This window comes from Drosophila innubila (assembly GCF_004354385.1).
Source record: "Drosophila innubila isolate TH190305 chromosome 3R unlocalized genomic scaffold, UK_Dinn_1.0 2_E_3R, whole genome shotgun sequence".
Classification (NCBI taxonomy): Eukaryota; Metazoa; Arthropoda; class Insecta; order Diptera; family Drosophilidae; genus Drosophila; species Drosophila innubila.
Window position 1 is genome coordinate 25,124,593 of NW_022995380.1, and position 19,817 is coordinate 25,144,409.

The 19,817-nt window shown below is 38.0% G+C and overlaps 2 protein-coding genes across 2 annotated transcripts; both read right to left on the reverse strand.

The window, feature by feature from the left end:
• Nucleotides 1-874: 874 nt before the first annotated feature.
• Nucleotides 875-13,134, reverse strand: LOC117792037 (homeobox protein 12). The gene is made up of 4 exons (XM_034631992.1): nucleotides 12,682-13,134; nucleotides 2,294-4,098; nucleotides 2,035-2,155; nucleotides 875-1,964 (listed from the first exon to the last, which is right to left on the reverse strand). The coding sequence occupies exons 1-4, from the start codon at nucleotides 12,739-12,741 to the stop codon at nucleotides 1,659-1,661; spliced, it is 2,292 nt and encodes a 763-aa protein (XP_034487883.1). The 5' UTR covers nucleotides 12,742-13,134; the 3' UTR covers nucleotides 875-1,658.
• An 847-nt stretch (nucleotides 13,135-13,981) lies between these two features.
• On the reverse strand, nucleotides 13,982-19,505 carry LOC117790445 (protein slender lobes). Its single transcript, XM_034629900.1, has 6 exons — nucleotides 19,305-19,505; nucleotides 19,058-19,144; nucleotides 18,098-18,986; nucleotides 15,751-17,938; nucleotides 14,654-14,881; nucleotides 13,982-14,595 (listed from the first exon to the last, which is right to left on the reverse strand). The coding sequence occupies exons 1-6, from the start codon at nucleotides 19,333-19,335 to the stop codon at nucleotides 14,143-14,145; spliced, it is 3,876 nt and encodes a 1,291-aa protein (XP_034485791.1). The 5' UTR covers nucleotides 19,336-19,505; the 3' UTR covers nucleotides 13,982-14,142.
• Between the last annotated feature and the right edge of the window lie 312 nt (nucleotides 19,506-19,817).

A 19,817-nucleotide genomic window follows, 5' to 3' on the forward strand; every position in this document is an offset into this window, starting at 1 on the left:
CCAAATAACTAGATTTATTAAGTCACATCAAAAAATGATTTTGAATTTTTTTTATTAATTTTTTTTTGGTTTCAACTGTGTTGTACATATTGATTTTCTAACAACTCTATACAAAAATTGTTTGTTTTGCTTAAAGAATTTACATACATATTTAGTAATTCTAATATATAATTTGTTAAAAACTATTTAATTATAGGTAATAAAACAAAAGAAGCATGTTTGAATATTGATTGGAATAAATGGTTAATTTTATGATTACATGTAAAATCAAGTATCAAAATTCAAATTGGGAATAAAGAACATAAATATATAGACTTCAAAAATTGAGCAATGTTATAATTATTTACAGTACTTTCGTATAATCCTATTTCAATTAACTTAAAAACTGTTTGTACTTTGTATTTAAAATCTGAGGTCCTGTTTACGCTCATGTAAACTGAGTCCTGAATGTTCTGCTGTATACGTTGATTTTAAGTCTTTTCAGTTTTCTTTTCTTTTTTTTTTAATTTTGATAATTCTTTTGGAATCTTGCAGTGTTGCAAAATTGCTGGTTTGGTTGTCATTATTGTATTGTATATTGTTTTCACGTATATTTAAGTTACATCTAGAATAGTATACATTTTACGTAAAAAATATTTACATACCATATACATATGTAATATATAATATATATCAAAAATTTTAATTGACTACTTTCAATTGATAAATGGAGATTTCGATTGTTTCTTTTTATTCTGTATTTATATATATTTATGCATATGTATATACCAGGAATATCTTGGTAAAATTCTACCAATTTCTGTCGTATAAATACTGGACCGGCAAGTTTTGGGTGGTTGTTTTCAACATTACCTACACAAATGTTTATTATTAAAATTATAAAGTTCGCTGCAAATGCGTTTAAATGCAATTCGTATGTACAGTTAACAAGTGTGGAAATATAACCGATGTGTGTTTCATATTTCGTTGTCAAAAATTGTTATGTTACACTTAATCATAATAATTATTTGGTTTTTTTTTTTTTACATAATTTTATACTTTTTCTTTACTACTGTAGTCAAAAAGTTGATCATACTGAAAACAAATCGTCAATTGTGATTACATACAACATAGATTAGTAAACAATTTTGTTTTCTTTAGAGATCAGATTCAAAGTGTATCTTTAAAGTCAAGAATTTGGAAAACAATAAGCACACTAGACATTAAGAGTTTAAACAATTACACATACTAATATTATCAATTGAGTTTTTGCTCAAGCGTCAAAATTGTTAACCGAACTTTATAATTATGTGTCAATTGTGAAGTCCGAGGTCTTATTCTTGAATGCTTGAAAACATAAACATTTATTTGAAAATAAAAATAATGCATTGCAATATGATTTAAATTGAATAACAAACTAATTTGGAATCAACAGAACCGAGCCATATATGTACATATAGAACTGAATGTATATAAATCCCTATAAATGTATATATATGGAGTGTACAGTGTACACACAAAAATCCACTTTGGATCAAAGTATTAAGCGTAACTGACGGGTGTTTCTTAAATATAAACCTAACACTAAGTGCATATCATATACCACATATACATGTATTTCAATTGTGTATATATATAAATATATAGAGAGGTGTGGTTGCTGCCTATGCTGTGATCGCTTATATGATTCGATTAACCAGCGGCATTTTGCGACGATTATACGTGGGCGGTTGCTGTTGCTGTGTTATCTGTTGCACCTGCTGCACTTTCACCTTCTGGCCATACTGCTGCTCCAGTTCACCGGCTGGACCGATGGCATAGTTGATGTCGAGACGAGCTCGCTTTGGCGACTGATAACCATCGTTGACATTCAGATCGGCCGGATTCAGCTCAATGATGCTGTTGTGGGTCCGTCCACTGGCAATGGCATTACGCACCGCCTCCTTGTCATCCTCAATCTCGATGGCATCGTACAGCTCGTCAACCTGGAAAAGACAATAAACACAATTAACAAAATATCGTAACAAGTACACACATAATTCAATTATAACTCACCTCGATGTCAAAATCTGCATTCTTTTGTGCAAGCAGCATTTGGTGATTTGTTGGCAGGTGATTGCTAGATTGTTTACATGACACAAACTCCTCCTGATCCTCATCCTCGCTATTTGCCCAGCTGAAATTAACAGTTAATGCATACGTTAATTACGAGTGAATCATTATCTAAACAAAAAGTTCACATAACAAAAGTCAAATATAAAAATTGAAATCCATTTCTGATTTTTGTAAATTCATCTGATATATTTCAACTTACTCAACATCATCATTCTCCTCCTCTTCGACGAGCATCGCATCGATTAGAGTATCATCAAAGTCGTGCTCCTCTAGATCCGAGGATTCCTCGATCTCAGACTGAGAATCCAGCTCCACATCGGAATCGGCCGAGCCATGCTTCATTTCGCCACGCTCCAAGCTTTCCAGATGCTCCGGATAGACCATGGCATTGCGTATTGCGGCGGGATCCTTGCGTGACCATTTCTGCACCTCCTCGTCCATCTTGCAGATGCGTTCAGGATTCATGGCCCAACGGCATCCTTTGCGTTGATTGCTATTCGTTGCCGGACGTTCAATTTTCTCAAAGCATTTGTTCAGCGACAAATTGTGACGGACACTGTTCTTCCACCCACTGGGAGCATTCTCAAAGTACGGAAAATGCTGGCACAGAAAACTGTAGATCTCCGAGACGGGCAAAGAGCCAGCACGCGAATTCTTCAGCGCCAGCGCAATGAGACACGAATAGGAATAGGCGGGTTTTGGGAACATGCTGCTCATGGCAGCTGCAGGCACCTTCATCTTCTGTTGCAACGTCTTCACATTGCTGTGGTTGCTGTTGTTGTTGCTGTTGCTGTTATTGTTGTTGTTGGACAAGGGGGAGGAGGATGCGGTGGAGGTAAGACGGCCACTTGTTGACGAAGACGTCGAGGATGGTGAACCAAGGCTGCTCTGCATCTGCATTTGATGATGCGGGGAATGTGCCGCCGAGGCAATGCTCTTTGGGGCACTGCCTCGCTTTGTGGCATGCAACGTTGCCATATTGTGCAGTGGACTCGCCTCACGATCCCGCTTGAGCAAGATGTTGCCATTGGAGGTGAGGGGAGCACCGTTGGGCGACTTGACGGACGTCTGTTGCTTCAGCTTGTTGTATGTGGCACTGTTGGCAAAGGTCAGCCCACCAATGCCAGGTCCCAGTTTGATGGTACTGGTGGCACCGTTCGTTGTCAGCAAGCTGTTGTTATTTTTGGCAGTATTCTTTGTCTCCTGATCCATATTGGACTGCACCTTACGCAGCTCCGTGCCCAGATCCTTGCGAACCGCATCCAGTGCCGGCGAATTGCGTCGCTGCATCTGCAGGGCTGAATTCGTTGCCATGGTTCCCGGTGCTGTGGCTCCTCCTCCTCCTCCTCCCACTCCTGTTGCTCCTCCGCCCGTCACGGCGGATGATGAAATGGGCAAGGCTGAAATCTGCTTTGGAATATGCGCCATCACTTGCTCCCGCCGCATGGAGCCGGCACTGACCTTCATCTGTGCCGGCGAGAAGGTCAAATGCGATTTGTGCTGATCACATGGCGAGGCCGGCGGCACAACCAGCGACTGTCCAGCGGCAGAGCCCGCTCTGCCCTGCGCCGCCGTCGCGCCGCCACCTCCTCGTGTCTTCTGTGGCGATCCGGAGCCTAGGAGTGATGTGCAGCCGGAGTTGGAGTTGATAAGCGGCATCACCGAAATGGGATTTACACAGGCGCCAACATCGGCATAATAATCGGCTGTTGACCAGAAATTGGCACACGATCCCATCCACTTGGCGGTCGGCGAGGCGTGCAACGCGCTTGTGGCAAGCAGATTGGCATTCGCATTGTGTGTCGATGATAACAGACTGTTGGTATTACTATTGTTGTTGTTGTTGCTGTTGTTGATGGCCGAAATGGCTTCCAGAGCGTGATCCAACGAGCTCATGTCACTGGAGCTGCCCACAACATTGGCGATCTCAGCCCGGATATCCACATCCAACATGTCCTGCATGGAGTCGGACACATAAAAATCCAGTGAAGGTCCTGCGGCATCCTGTCAAAGAACACATCAAGAATATACAATTAAAACATTATCTACAATTATCACTAACAATACTAAGAATATAAAAATTGCAAAAAAAAAAATATATAAAAGTATAGGTAAACCAATATAACTGTAAATCAGGGAATAACACCGCAGCCGGTTTCATTTTTAACCTCAAGTTGTCAGTTTTAATCAACTCCTTATATCGTAATTAGTATAAAACAACACTTTTAACTTGATTCTGAGACCTTTCATTTTTTTTTTAATCATGAAGATTTGGATAAAAATTTTGACTTGTAAAGTGACTAACTCCGAAGTCTGACCAACTTCAAACTGTCATAACTTTGGCAAAACTTTACCGATTTTCAAGCGGAATGTCATTTTGATCATGGTTTAGCCTCTTAATTCATTCTGCATCCAAATTTTGTTCATTTAGAAAATTTAATTATTTTCGACCAAGATTCGATTTCGATGGTAAGGGTCCCCCCTTTGAAATTTCGAAAATTCATAATTTTAAATCTCAAGTTTTCACTTTTAATCAACTCCTTATATCTTAATTAGTATAAAAGAACACTTTAAATTTGATTCTGCGAACTTTCATTTTCTTGTAAAAAATCATGTCAAAATTAACAAAAATTTTGACTTGTAAAGTTGCTAGGGCAGAGGCTTGAGCAACTTTGAAATGTCATAACTTTGGCAAAACTTTACCGATTTTCACGCGGAATGTCATTTTGATCATGGTTTGGCCTCTTTATTCATTCTCTATTAAAATTTTGTTCATTTAGAAAATCTTTTTACTTTTCGATTTTCGAAGCCAGGGTTCTATGTTGATGGTAAGAGTCTTCCATATGAAAATTTAAAATTTTGAATGTCAAATTTTAAATTTTATAAAACGATACCCTATCATTTTAAAATGTTTCAAAGTTAATTTGGTGTACAGTTACGTCCCGGTACTGATACCGAAACCAAAGGAAGAAAATTGAAATAGAACTTTTTACAGAGTTAGTTGTTTCGAAACGTACCGGAACCATAATCTTAACCTTTATTGGTTTCGGTTTGATTCTTTGTTGTAAATAAATTATTTCGCTTTAAACAAATCCTTATTTTGGTTTCGTAAAATAATCTTTTTAGTAAATTTTGTCTGTCTTTTATAGTTGCCCCACATTTCCAACGTCCACTTGTTGATGAGAGAAATGTATACACACAGATACATACATAAATACATCATCGTATCATGCTTATCGCCGTCGTCATCGTTCTTTTACATATACATTTGTATATATGTAACCAGATACTTTTCCTTTTTCTTCTGCGTGCAACAACTCGATAATGAGGATATTCATTATGATGTGGATGATGATTATAGTGGGGAAACAAGCAGGAGCAATGTCAAAACCAGTTTGCACGTTGCAAGGCAGGGAATCAGTGGCAGACACAGGCTGCATATAGCACATTCACAGATACACACACATACATACAAACATATAGGTATGAACATACGTAATATTGATATGTACAGCTACACTCAAAATAATAGCAACGTTTTCTACCTAATTAAAACTGATGGCAATAATTTAATTTAACATACTAATAACTATAATTCTTAAAATAAAATGTTTTTTTTTCGGATATTTTTAAAAAAGTTACTAAAAAAGAAATAATATGTTAATTGAGTTAACTAATTTTTACTTTTAAGCTAAAATTAATTTTAAAATTTAGCCATAACCGATTGAATTTGGTAACCATAAAGGAAAGTATTCAAACCGAAATAACCTATTAGTAACCGATTCATGGATAACAGTTTTGGCTTAAAAAAGCATTAAATTCAGCAATTTTATTTTGTTTTTGTGAACCAAAATCAAACAAAAATAAAAAAAAATATTAATTTTATAACATACGGTATTAAAATTTCGAGCGCCACTGTGCAAATACATATACACACACAAATGTATCTCGACAGAATAAGGCGCCAAGTGATGTTCAAGAAAAGATATTTAGTCTACATACACACTTTACATACATATATGTTTACATATTATGTCCATACATACATACATACATAATTATTAACTTAGGCTGGACATTGGACATGAATATGTATGTATGTATGTATATTCGTTTGTATTTTACATTGGTATTGGGAGTCTGAGGAACAATGAGAAGGCCACCATCTTAAACCGGATATCAGCAAAATTGAAAGTTTTATGCAATCACAGGCTAAAGGCAGCAAACATACACATATATGTAAATAAATGTATATTTATTTGTTAATATATATGCATACGTACATAAACAAGATTCCTGTAGGGTGATTCATACCATTATCAAATCAACTATTTTTTTTATGACTTGTTTATAAGTATTAAAATATATTTATAGATATAAATATGTAATCTACGCTATGTATGTATTTGTACATCTACAATGTATGTATGTACATTATGCTGCATAAACATAATTCGCATATTTGCGACATGTTGCGCGTTAAAAACAACCACCCATCAAAATGTTGCTAAGCTAAAAATGTTTCAGCAACATTCACTTGCAACAACGAGCGAGCGGAAGACTCTGACTCCGTTGCCGGTTAACAGCGAATTTACGATAAAATAAAAAGGGGGGAAAATATACATACAGAAATAAGTATGTACGTTTGTAGGCATGTCCATTGAAAAACGAAAAGGAATTAAAGCCGTACATAAACAACGAGCAGGCAGGCAGCAACAGCAGCGGCAAAGGCACGAACAGGGAAGCAATACAAATACAGCAAAGTTGAGCGTGTGTGTGTGTGTATGTATTCATAGCAGCAAAATGTGAACAGCGAGCAGCGACGTCGACGTCTGTTTCATGTTAAAACTGCTGAGAAGAGAAACCATACAGAAAAAAAATAAAACTCTGCTGCTCTTTGTGGTGGAAACATAGAACATCGACACTGAGCAACAGCAGTGTTCTCTGTTGAGCGCACAAACAGTACAGTTGGCAACAAAACATTCTGCAAATTGAAACATCAACAGAGGCAGAGCAGAGCTGAAACTGAAACTGAGCGCTCGCTGTCTGGACTGAGTACTTTTTCTGATGTTGCGGAAACTTGAATTCTGCTACGAAAAAGGGTAGTAGGCGCTCTTTAGCAGTAGGCCGACAGGCGGCAAATGTTGAAACATGTTTACTACCTTTTTTTATGTGATTTGGGTATTAGGCGCAACTCTACATGTGAACAAAGACACTACAAATGAAAAGAAAAAAAGGAGCGCGAGCGCCTGTTACTTCAAAGTGGGCGCTGTTGGTGGGCGAGGGGAGACTGATGATATACAATGTTATCGTGTCCTTGGACACATTCCAACTCATTGACCCGCCCCTGGGTCATGTCTGTGCTGGCTGAAAAATCGATAGACGGAGGCATACACAAAGTCAAATGCCGCATAGCATAAATGATGATAAGTTACATAATTTAGCAGGACATCATGAATATTTGCAGGCCGTTCGCTTGACTCTCTTTTATCAGACCCCGAAAATAAAAATATCGCTGGGTCCATTTTAGCCCCCCCCACACACATACACACACACACACCTTGTGTCTGGTGCATGTCTGGCCAGGCATAAGTATCTGTTGGATACATTTGTGTGTATTTTTGTCCAGCTTAAAATCCTTTTGCTGCATTATATCGGGTTTAAATTGTATTCCATGCTGTTTCTTTTTCATGGACTGCATTTGCTTTTGCTTGCAACATGCAACATATCATCCATTGAGGCAAACAGCAGGTGTTGCATACTGTTGAACCAGTTGCCTGATCTTCCGACAGACATTTGATTGTTCTTATCTGGTAATGGATCAAACAAATATAAGAACATACAAACATACATTTTGATAAAAAAAAAAAGGTTTTTAACTATAACAACAATTTATACAATTTCTTTTGCAAAAATATATATATTTTATGGATGTTTTATTTTATTTCATTTTTTATTATTCTGGACTCTGACTCTTAGAAGAAGGAAAGAAAGTTTTAGAAAAAAAAACATTTTAAGTTACTAACCGGAAAACAAGTACATATATGTAAATTATAATTTTTGTCATAGCACTTTCTTGACTTACTGTATACACATAAGAGAATGCAGTCACATATACATACATGTACATATCTTCTGAAAAAATAAAACTTTTCACTATAGAAACATTTAAACACTGGAACTTTATAAAAAAAAAAATAATTTAAATTTAATTTATTAATTGTCTCATTCGCATTTCAAAATTTTTTAAAGATATTTTAATCAACATTTGCTTTTCAAAGAAACATATTTTAATACATTGGAAATGTGTTTTCTTTTTGTATTGTTCTGGCTTGAGCTTTAATGGATCAAGATTAGTATTTGTTATGCAATTGATAAAACATTTACTCCTCTTATCCAATAAATTGACATTCAGCTGTTCTATTCAAAATTTGTATAAAATTAAATACTTCATTCATGGAAAATGTATTCACTCCCAGATATTTATAATTATGGTTCAATTTAACATCTAAGAAATCGAATTCCCTGTTGTATTCGATTTCTTAGATGGAGATGTCTGGAGCTTTAATGGATCAAGATAAGTATTGTGTGTATACAATTGATAAAATGTAGTAAATATTGGACCTATATCCCATTACTGAGTGCAAATGTTTCATTCATATTCTTGCAACAAACTCGACATGTGTTATTTATCAGTCCTAATGGAATAGGAATCATATATTAAGGAATTCATTCAAATAGCTTTAAATACTATGTATTTATTTGTTATGTACATGTGAACTATATTTTGGTACTTATATATTAATATTTCACATTAATTGTCACATTCATTGGCATTTAACGACAAATTACAATATTATTTAAGCAATATATTATGTAGGTCCAGACTTGTAATAAAATGATTAAGGGTTTTACTTCCATCCTCTATATGTGTGCATACTTCATTCTCCGGATCTGTCTCTGTTTGTGTGTGTGTGTGTGTGTGTGTGCTCTGATAACCTTTTGTCAGGCGGCAGACATACATACATACATACCAGGCAAATAGACCAGGCAGCTGCAATTCGGAAACTCGGGGGTTGTTGCTGTTGTAGCCATAAACATATACATACAGACATCAATATGGACATGCATACATACATACATACATTTCATAAGTATGTAAAAACTATTTGCTTCTCTGTAAGTTGTGCGGTGCATTTTCCGACGGAAGGGAAACTTCCTGTATCTAATTGATTTTACTTGCTGATGTTCTTGTTGTTTTTGTTGTTGTTGTGTGGCAAGTAATTTAGCATTTCTAGCACCTGCATAGATAGTGAGTACATGTTAACATACATATGTACATAGGTATGCAAATATGTTATCCTAAGCAAATGTTCCTCCTACTCTCTTATCGAAACGGAGCTCAGCATTTGTAATTGTATTTGGGAGGAGGGGGATTCAACAAAAATAAAGTTATTTTCAAAAAATGTGACGAAATAAAAATACATTGAACAGGCTTGCAAAAATTGGCAACAAGCAAACGAATCAAGAAAAGAAAGAGTATTTCGGCAGAGTATGTTCGACTAACAGAAACCCTAGTTAAATGCCAAAAATTTTATTTTATTTATGTTAGAATCGGTTAAAAATTGTAGTCGAGCTTGGTAGTTGAGCTATATATTAATGACCTTAAGACCGGAATATTCTTACAGGTAGTTTGTAAAATGTTGAATTAAAATATATTTATAATCATGTTGAGGTTGAGGTATTGTAATATTGTTTGTTTATTTGTAGGAAGAGAAATACCAATATATATATAGAAATTATGTTGTAAGTGAGCCAATATGTTGCTCAAGAATATATCTCTTAACTGACATAGTTTTTTTATAGCATACCCCTTTTGACACATCTTATAACTGCAGGGTATGTGAAAAAGGAAGACATGCCAAAGTTGCTCAAAGCAGCTGCTGTTGTTGCTGTCTGATGACCTTTTTAAGTTGTGCAGCAAGGCATGGAAATACTCATACTCATACTCTTACATACACACATATACGTGTGTGCAGGCATATGCAATTGAAGAAGCAGCATGTTGCACCCTTGACAGAATTCATGGCCTAGACACTGCGCCTGGGGTGCACTTCGGTTTGTTCGTTTCTTCGTCTTCTTCTTATTCCGTTTTTTGGTGGAACTGCCTACCTTCTTACCAGCTGCCGTCCATCCATCCTTTGTTGGCTTAATGTTACCTCAGGCTGTAACATTTCGTCTTGAATGCCGCTTTCACCTTCAAATCGTAATGAAACTCTGACACACAAATACAAATCCAGGACCAGGTAGACGACCAAATACATTCACGGCCATCTTTTTATGGACTTACAACTGACAAATGTCTTCCGCGTAGTTATGAGCGCCTATTTGTAAATTACTTTATGGCCTGGGACAATCCTCACCTTCACACACACACACACACACACATACACAAGCACATATGAGATGTAAATAAATGTAAAATTTCGGAAATTTCGCAGATTTCTTTTTGGGCCAGGCAAACGGGAATAAAATTAAGTGGAGCTCTGCCTAAATTTGTTACATCTGCAATGGGATTCCAGGCTCCGCTCTATCTCTCTCTCTCTCTCTCTCTCTCTTTCTATCCTCTGTGTGTGTGTTTGTGTTGAGCCGTGAGAAAATCTATGCGGCATACAGCTGGGCGCTCATATTCAAGCAACAGACGAACGCCAGCAGCGAAAAGCGAACAGCGACATGTTGCCGCCTCACATGGCTGTGGGTGTGTGCTCTGCCTGCCTGCCTGTCTGTCTGTCTGTGTGTGTGTCTCATTCACTCAAAGTCAAAGTTGCTGGTCGGCGCGGCACGTTGAACTTTGAAGTTTCTGCCTTGCGATTTTTTTGTGAATGAGAGAGAGTGAAGGCAAAGCTTTTGATGTATGACTATGGAGAGAAGCTTTGACTCTCTTCCCCTCCCAATTTGTGGCGTTTGAAATCGCCGTACAAGATAAAAGCGTCTCGTTGTGTTTGCTTTTCTTTGATTCGCCCTCCCACGCACACAAACACACTTACACACAAATTCAAACACACTTGTGGCTGCTCTCTCTTAATTTGTATTTGCGAATTCGTACATGTTGCATTTAACAGGCGCACATGCTTGATAACTGTTTGTCGGCACTGTCATTCATGTCATTCTGTCATAACTGCAACAGACGAGGCAGAAAACTTTGTAGGAGGTCAGGACTAATATTAATATAATATGTACTAAAATAATATACATACATATGTACATGCATACAAATAGAGTATTTGCTTTTTAAGCTACATAAAACAAAAGCTGTCATCAGCGAGGTGAACGTTTGGCCTTCAAAAAGTTTAAATCGCAGAAGCAGAAGCAGAAGATACTCTAAAAGACACAACCAACGAAGCAGCAGCTCACAGCAAACTGGCAAAAACAAAAAAAAATACAATACACACACACACAAGTAAACATGCACACACACTACATTAATGTGTATTGTTTAGCAATAAAAAATATAGTTAAGCAATTATTGTTGAATATACATATGTATGTACATATAGTGTAAGAAAATTAACAGAATGCTGAGCTGGTAAATAATGGTCATAATGTAAGCACCCAGATTTCCCCAACCAACGAGCAACATCAACGTTTTCGCCACTGTTGTTGCTCCAAACTTTTTAGTACACACAACAGCGCATTAACATCGACGTTGCTTTAACATACATAAATATGTAAAGTCGGTCTCCACACACGATTGTAGCCGAGTTAATAACCAAAAGATAAACACAAAGCGTGCTAGTTAAGGAAGTACATTTGTTCAGATATATGTATGTATGTATATACGATCTAAAGAATTTTTATAGAAACTTATTATCGGTATTCCTATACCCAGCGGATCTGTTCCGGTTATGACCGCCCGTCTGCTTCCCATTAATCAGCGGTTCCAATGACTGCGACGACTTAAGAGCAAAGTTTTAAAAGCACAACGATCGCAAATAAACAAACACTCTCACATATAAATACACACACACATACTTACATACCCACACATCGATGTGCAAACTACTTGCTCGGCGAAACGGGCGAATTTAAATTTAAAAATTGTACGTTAAGAGTATGAGCGACAGCGAATTGGCGACGAAAACAAAGTGAGCGAAGCAAAAACAGCAACAATGCCAAGTCGCTCAAATGGAGAGAGCAAAAGTTGAGCAGCAAAACTGTTCTTGGGGCCCATAGCTCGACTGTGCTATGCTTGTATAACGGCAGGGGGAATGCAGGTGCAGAAATACTAGGAAAAAATTGTACTTTGGAGAGCTGCCGCTGACAACGCTGCTTTGTCGACTGCGGCGAGTTGGGCGAGCGAACGAACGTTACGAATTTGAATTACCCGATGATATCGCATGCTGTTGAGTCGGCAATGTGCATGTGTGCGTGTAACCGGCCGGCACAGTAAAAACTTGCACAGAAAAAAAACGTCTGTCGCTGTCAATTGTGTTTTGTTCTGTTTTGTTAAACAAATACACAAGCACACATGCTAGGCACATATAAATTCGTACGATAGTGCGGAAGTTAATTGTGTATGTTACTTACCGCATATTTACTGAAGAAACCCTCATGGATACTGCTTGAATAATCCTCCAACTCGAACATATTGCAGCCGTATAATTTGCAAATTTACTGTTGCATATAAGCTTTGTTTTGATCAATTTCCCTTTTCCACCTTTCTTTCGTATTCCCTTTCTATGCTTGTGTGTGTGTGTGCGAGCGTGTATATGTATTTTGTGTGAACAAAAAAACCGTTGCGCGAAAAATCAACCGTTTTTTGGACGGCACTTTATATTTTATGATTATGTACACTAGCACTTTTTAAAAATATATAATCATTTGCGTACTATTCATGTATTGGCATTTGTTGTTTTTTTGCATCGGCACATTTTTCGTTTGATATTTGAAATTGCTTTCCTTAAACGGCAATAATATTTACAACCAATCACAAATGCGCGAACCGCGTAAAACACGTCCGCTTCGTTCGGCTTTGTTGTTGCATTTGACTGGGGATGTTTATATCGAAATAGCATATCGATAATTCGATACTCAAAAGGAAGAAAATCATGTGATTTGTTTGTCGATATGTTTCTAAAGTTATCGATATAATCATTTTGTCCGTTGTTTTTTAAAATGGTCATATGTTCAAACTATCGGTAACTGCAATTTGATCTGAAAATGGAATGGATAATTGACCTTTTTTTAGGATTCAAGGTTGCCACACTGTTAATTTACAAATTTAAAGAACATCAATATTTAAAAAAGCAACAAACGCAAAATTATAACAAATCTAATGAAATTTAAAATTAGATAAAATAAAGGTTTATGATTGTATAAAGTTCGTCCCTCCTTGGGGTAGAAGTTACAAATTTAATTCTACAAAAATATTAAAAATTAGACATTTCAAAAATAATTTTTGCAAAAAAAAAAAAAAAACCAAAAAACTTTATTTGAAAATAGTGGTTTTTTTTTTGCTAATTTACATTTAATTAATTAAATAATCAAGAACAAAATATAAATAATGTATTGAAATAATCAATTATATTCAAATTTTATTTAATAACTTCTTCTGTGCTGGCACATTTTAAGCTATCACAAAGATTACATAATTAATGTCATAATTTGCTCGGATAGCGACAGTTAAATTCAAATTTTTAGCATTTCGCAGTATGTCGTTACATGATAGATAGTTCAAGAATTACCGAACTCAAAAAACATGCCTAAATACGTATTTTAGTTTACAATTTCTTCTTAAATTTATACATTTTTTAAAACAAGTTGAAAAAGAATAATAATGATCGGCTTTTTAATTCATAACAGAAGAAAAATTTAAACAATAGTGGCAAGTAACTAAATAAGAAAATTCCCATTAAACAAAAAATGAATTCAATTCCAGAAATTTTGAAAATTTAACATTTGAAAAGAATATAGAAACAAAAAAAGAACTAAGAAAATATTGAAGACATCGGATTGTCCGACTAACGACTAAATAACTAATATGTATACTTATTTTGATGATCTACCAAAAATTTCCCTCTTGAATCGCAGTGCCGACTCCGTAGCTGGGTTTCGATTGACATTCGATTGTCCACCTGCAGTTGCCAGCTTCTTTTTAGCTTTCGAAGCTGCAGAAACCTCTGATAGACCCGAGCGATTATATGGCGTTGATGGAACTTCTTTGAAATACTTTTGTCTTGGAGTGCAGGGCTCGACTTTCACAATGCCCGAACGCGTTTTAACAAGCTCAATTCCGTCTTTGTCTACGTCGGATATAACTACATAGCCAGCACTAGTTTTAATCCGTTTGACGGCATGATGATTCTCCTCGTCCGAGCTCTTAATTGGCGACACTTGTGCCACTTTGGGCTTCTTCCTCTTAACGGTCTGCTTGTTGTTGTCCTTTGTACTCTTGGCATTTTCCGGCGGTTGAGGCGACAATTTGCGAGCCAGTGATTGAGGCTGAAATAAGGGAATTTAGATAAGCTACAGTTGGAATTATTGGATATGTGCATCTCACCTCTTTGCTGCCTGAATCCGGCGCTAGAAGCTGCATGGCGTGCTTAACAGCCTGCTTGGTGGCCTGCAGACGCTTCACATTCTTCTTAAGCGTCGTCGCCTTCTCGGATTCTGGATTGGCAGTCACTGGGGCAACTGCATCGGAAGTGGACGGTAGCTCCACGGCGTCGCTAGCAGACTTAACTGCAGAGCGCTTGACACTTTTTGGCTTCTTACCAGAAGCGATGCGCTAAAAAAATTAAATTGTCAATATTATATAGAAATCGAAGTATTGCAATCAAGGAATCAAACCGAAACAAATATATGTTACGGTTTCGGTTCCGATACGTTCCGAAACAACTATTTCGGTAAAAGGTTCTATTTCAGTTTTATTATTTCGGTTTCGATTTCAGTACCGGTACGCAACGGTTCAGCAAATTAATTTTGAAACATTTTAAGATGTTAAGGTGTCGTTTTATGATAATTATGACATTGAAGTAAATACCTTGATCCAGAGGAATAATATTTTTCAAGTAAATTCAACAAAATTATATAAATTTAGAGGCCAAACCATAATTAAAATGACATTCCGCTTGAAAATCGGGTCGGTTTTGTTCAAGTTATGACAGTTCGAAGTTGCTCAAGCCTCTGACCTAGCAACTTTACAAGTCAAAATTTTTCTTAATTTTGACATGATTTTTTACAAGAAATTGAAAGGTCTCAGAATCAAATTTAAAGTGTTGTTTTATACTAAATACGATATAAGGAGTCGATTAAAAGTGAAAACTTGAGATTTAAAATTTTGAATTTTCGAAATTTCAAAGGGGGGACCCTTACCATCAAAACCGAGTCTTGGTCGAGAATAATTTAATTTTCAAAATGAAGTAAATTTGAATAGAGAATGAATTAAGAGGTCAAACCGTGATTAAAATGACATTCCGCTTGAAAATCGGGTCAGTTTTGATCAAGTTATGCGAGTTGGAAGTTGGTCAACTCTTTGACCTAGCCACTTTACCACAACCGTACCGGTACGAGCGTTTCGGTTTTCGGTTCTTGATGGAGCATTAATTTCGGTTAACGGTCCCGATTCCGATTAGTTGAGTAAACTTGTTAACTTACTTGTTTCTTCTGCTCCAGCATCGCTTCGTTGGCCGCCTGCAGAATGGTGTCACAGTAGTCTAGGTAGAAGGCGGTATCCTTTGGCGGATCTGATGGCTTTTTGACTTCATGCTGTGCTTTAGGCTGCTCTGGCAAGTCGGCAGTGGTAGCGGATGATTCCACCTCGTCTGTTTTCTCATCATCGCATGTCTTCTTAGCCTTCTTACTTTTGACCTCTTGCACAGCGCTGGTATCCAAGTCGTCGGCAGTTCCACAGAAGCTCTTGGACATGTGCTTGCGCTTCAACCGTTGACTCTTTTCCTCGGCCAGGGTTTCGATGAATGATTGAGATGGCTTTACATCGCTGTTAAGTTGTTCACTGCGTCGCTTCAATTTGGGTTTTGGTTCCATGTCAGACATTTCAGGACCCTGATGGTAAAGTGTTTGGCGACGCGACTTCTGTAGGGGATTAAACATTTGCTGCAAATGCGATAGGTCACAGGAGGAGAGCTGAGACAGGAGCACGGCATCGTCGTCGCGTTTTTCTTTATTATGGAATGCTGATGACTTGGAGCTAGATTCAACTGTTTTCTCAACAGCATCCGGAATGGGAATGGGTAACTTGTCTTCAGTGGAGGCATCCTCGTCCATCGGAGTTGGACTGTCTACCTTCAACATAGATTCCTCTTTCTCTGGTGAAAGTTGTTTATTTGCCTTAGTGGGTGAAGAATTATCTGCAACATTCTCTCCATCTGATTCCTCACTAGAATCCGGCACTTCGTAAATACTCTTGTTGTGGGATTTGTTACGCTTTACAATCTCGTTTTCATCGCCCTCGTCTGAGGTGGAATGAAGCTCTTCAACCTCTAAATCATCGCGATCCACAGACGCAGTTTTGTTAAGGGAAATTGATTTATTTGGCTCTTTCTCGGCGCATTTCTCTTTAGATAGATTTAGCATCTTTGCTCCCTTTCCACTCGCATTTTTACTCTTATTTGCCGACTCGCCAGCTGATTGTTCTTTGCTTTCATTTTCCTTTTCAGCAGTATCTTCCTCATCACTGGAATCGTGAACTACAATACGTCGACGTTTCTTGGTGTTCTTGGAGTCACTGGCCACAGACTCGACTTCGGATGAGAAGCACAAGTCTTCAACGTCATCTTCACCCTCGTCGACTTCATTGTCGGATACTATGAACGATAAATTTTCAGCATCACTCTCCTCAGAGCCATCATCACTTGTATCCTGGCTGCCTACGGATTCGCCATCATGGGGTACTTCATTTTCCAGAATCTCACGGCGTTCAGAGCTATCCATTGAATCGCCAGATTGGTAATTATCGACAACCTCGACTTCGTTGTCAAAAAACTCGCATACACCAGGCTCTTCTTCATCATGCTCCTCTTCCTCTTCCTCGTCCTCGTCTTCATCCTCGCTGACCAGACGACGTGCTAACTTCTCCTTCGTAATCTGAACCTCTGAAACTGGAACTGCTTTGCTCTCCAAATCGGACAGTGGTTGGATGACGTCAATTTGAAGTGGTGGCGGATTTGTGACAATGGACTCATCATCTGCCTTGCTCAATACGGACTCTGGCTTGGCCAAAGGCGTCGAGCTGTGGCGCTTCTTTAATATCATGGCCTTTATTGGCGTCTCAGCCTTTAGACTAATATCTTTCTTGTCCATTTTTTGGACAATGTTCATCGGTGGTGTATTAAGGCGCGCTGGAGTCTTTGGATATTTCAGCTTGCCATCATTCTCAGCTTCAGCATCACCACCGAAGTCCACCTTTTTCTTGGAATCAACTGGTTTCGTTTCCAGCACGCGTGACATAATCTTTGGCGTTAAGTCCGGCAAACGAAGGTCTTCGGTGACCTGAACATCAATTTTTTGATCGTGCTCTGGCGGTACAACCAGTTCCTCCATGGATACATCGTCATCAAATACGTTAGGTTCATTATCCAGTGCGACTGTTTCTATGTCTTTAGTCTGCTCTATTTTCGGGATGACTGACTCTTCGTTAATGTTGGTTTTTATTGTTGTTACTGCCTGCGTTTCTGTTTTGTTCAAGTTGTTGTCTTTATCAGCCTCCGTGATTACTTCTTGATCCTTGGGATCGACTTTGTCGACAACGGTCTCTTTATTATCGTTTATTTTAGGATTTACTTCTTGGCCTGACTTTGGAGTTTGGCACTCTGCCTGCGAGTCCGGTTTCTCCAAACTGACTTTATCATCCTTTATCACGATATCTTCTTTATCTTTCACTGACTCCTCCTGCTTCTTGTTCAGTTTGGTTGATTTGACCTCTTCCATCGACTCGTTTGGAGTGTTGTACTCCATCTGCGAGTCTGGTTTCTCCAAACTGACCTTATCATCCTTTATCACGATATCTTCTTTATCTTTCACTGCCTCTTCCTGCTTCTGGTTCAGTTTGGCTGTTTTGACCTCTTCCATCGACTCGTTTGGAGTGTTATACTCCATCTGCGAGTCTGAATCATCCAAGCTGATTGGTTTGTCTTCCTTCAAGGTATCTTCTTTATCCTTTGGCTCGACTTTGTCGACCACTGTCGCCTCATTCCTGTTGGAATCTGCCTGAGAGTCAGATTTCTCCACGGTGAGGTTTTTAAGCTTGACTTGTAGCTTTGCTAGTTTGTTATTATTCAAACCAGAAGTAATTGAAGATGCTTTATTCGAGCCATCATTATGCGGCAACAATTGCTCACCAATAACTGGCGTATCAACATTTTCAATCACTTCTTTTGTTTGCTTTTCTTCCAACGAATTATTGATATCAAATTGCGGCTGTGGAATATTCTGGCTAGTCAAGATCGCTGGAACTGGTGGTGTTTTTGACATGGAACGCGTTACACGCCTTTCATCTGTGGGCGTTACATTAGGAGTTGCCAATAAATCAACAGAACGCGATGGAGTTTTACGTGTGGAGTCGGCTATGCCGCCAGCCTCAGTTGCCTCAGTGACCACATCCGTTTTGGTTTCCTTCACCATCGCCGTCGCCTGCACCTGCACCTGCTCCTCGTTTCCCTCTTCGACAAGGTCTTCTTTCAATGGAAACGGCGGCTTACGGACCGACTTGGCCGGAGTGCGTGTACCACGTTTGGCAGCTGACAAGCTGACATTAGGTGTGATGGGTTCTGGCGTCTCTCCACGTGCCACAGATAAACGCGTTGAACGTGTGGGTGTCCTTAAATCCACTGTGGCCGAGTTCAAGCGAGTTTTACGCATGGGGCGTGGCGATGCTACAACCACAAAAACAATAAGAAAGAGTTACAGTCGTATTACTGTAAAAATAACTGTGCATTGCACTCACCACGCTCAACAGTTGCATCGAGCAGCGGCGTCGACGGTCGGCTATCAGTATCGAGAGTGGACAGGCGGCGTGTTCGTGCGCGAGTAACTAAATTAAAAAAAACAATTGCCAAATCAATAAACAATAGTTCACAACAACACGCTTCATTTTCTCTTTTGTTCAGCGCGTCTCTTTTGAATTGAAACGGTTGACGAATTCACAATTGTGCACAGCCAACAAAATGCTACAAGTAAATTGGAACTCTTACCACGAGGAATATCGTTGTTATCATCATCCATGTTAATTAGTTAATAATATGCCTTCACAGTATTGTACTTATTTTACTTAACACAAATAAATGAATCCAAAAACAAATTTACACTTATGGAAATGCCGCACTACAGACGACGCTAAACTTAGAAATGAAATAACCCGCTTGGTTGGTTCACAAAGCTGATAGAGCCGCCAAAAACGACATGTGCACTAGATTTCACTATCGATAACAGGGCTGTCAAATTCGCTTTTTTAAAACGCAAACTGCGTTAAAAATTTTGGAAGTGTTCGAAGCAGTAATTCTGGTTCTATTTTAAATGTGTTTGGCATTTTTTCCGCTTTTTATGTTTGCACCAGTTACATTAAGAGTATGAAAAAACGGCAGGATCCTTATTTTTATTGATATTTGCCAATACTATCATCTCTATCCCGTTTTTTGTTGCAGCATGACTACAAAAACAAGTTGCCAGCACTGATTAAAATTTTAGGTAAATTTCAAATTTCAAAC

Bases quoted from the DNA above. Each gene is read 5' to 3' on its own strand.
- LOC117792037 (XM_034631992.1), bottom strand. From the start codon at position 12,741: ATGTTCGAGTTGGAGGATTATTCAAGCAGTATCCATGAGGGTTTCTTC. The intron at 4,099-12,681 runs GTAAGTAACATA...GTTCTTTGACAG, and splicing joins GTTTCTTCAGTAAATATGCG to GATGCCGCAGGACCTTCACT. The intron at 1,965-2,034 runs GTGAGTTATAAT...TGTCTTTTCCAG, and splicing joins ATGCAGATTTTGACATCGAG to GTTGACGAGCTGTACGATGC.
- LOC117790445 (XM_034629900.1), bottom strand. From the start codon at position 19,335: ATGGATGATGATAACAACGATATTCCTCGTG. The intron at 19,145-19,304 runs GTAAGAGTTCCA...TTTTTAATTTAG, and splicing joins TAACAACGATATTCCTCGTG to TTACTCGCGCACGAACACGC. The intron at 18,987-19,057 runs GTGAGTGCAATG...TTGTGGTTGTAG, and splicing joins CGATGCAACTGTTGAGCGTG to CATCGCCACGCCCCATGCGT.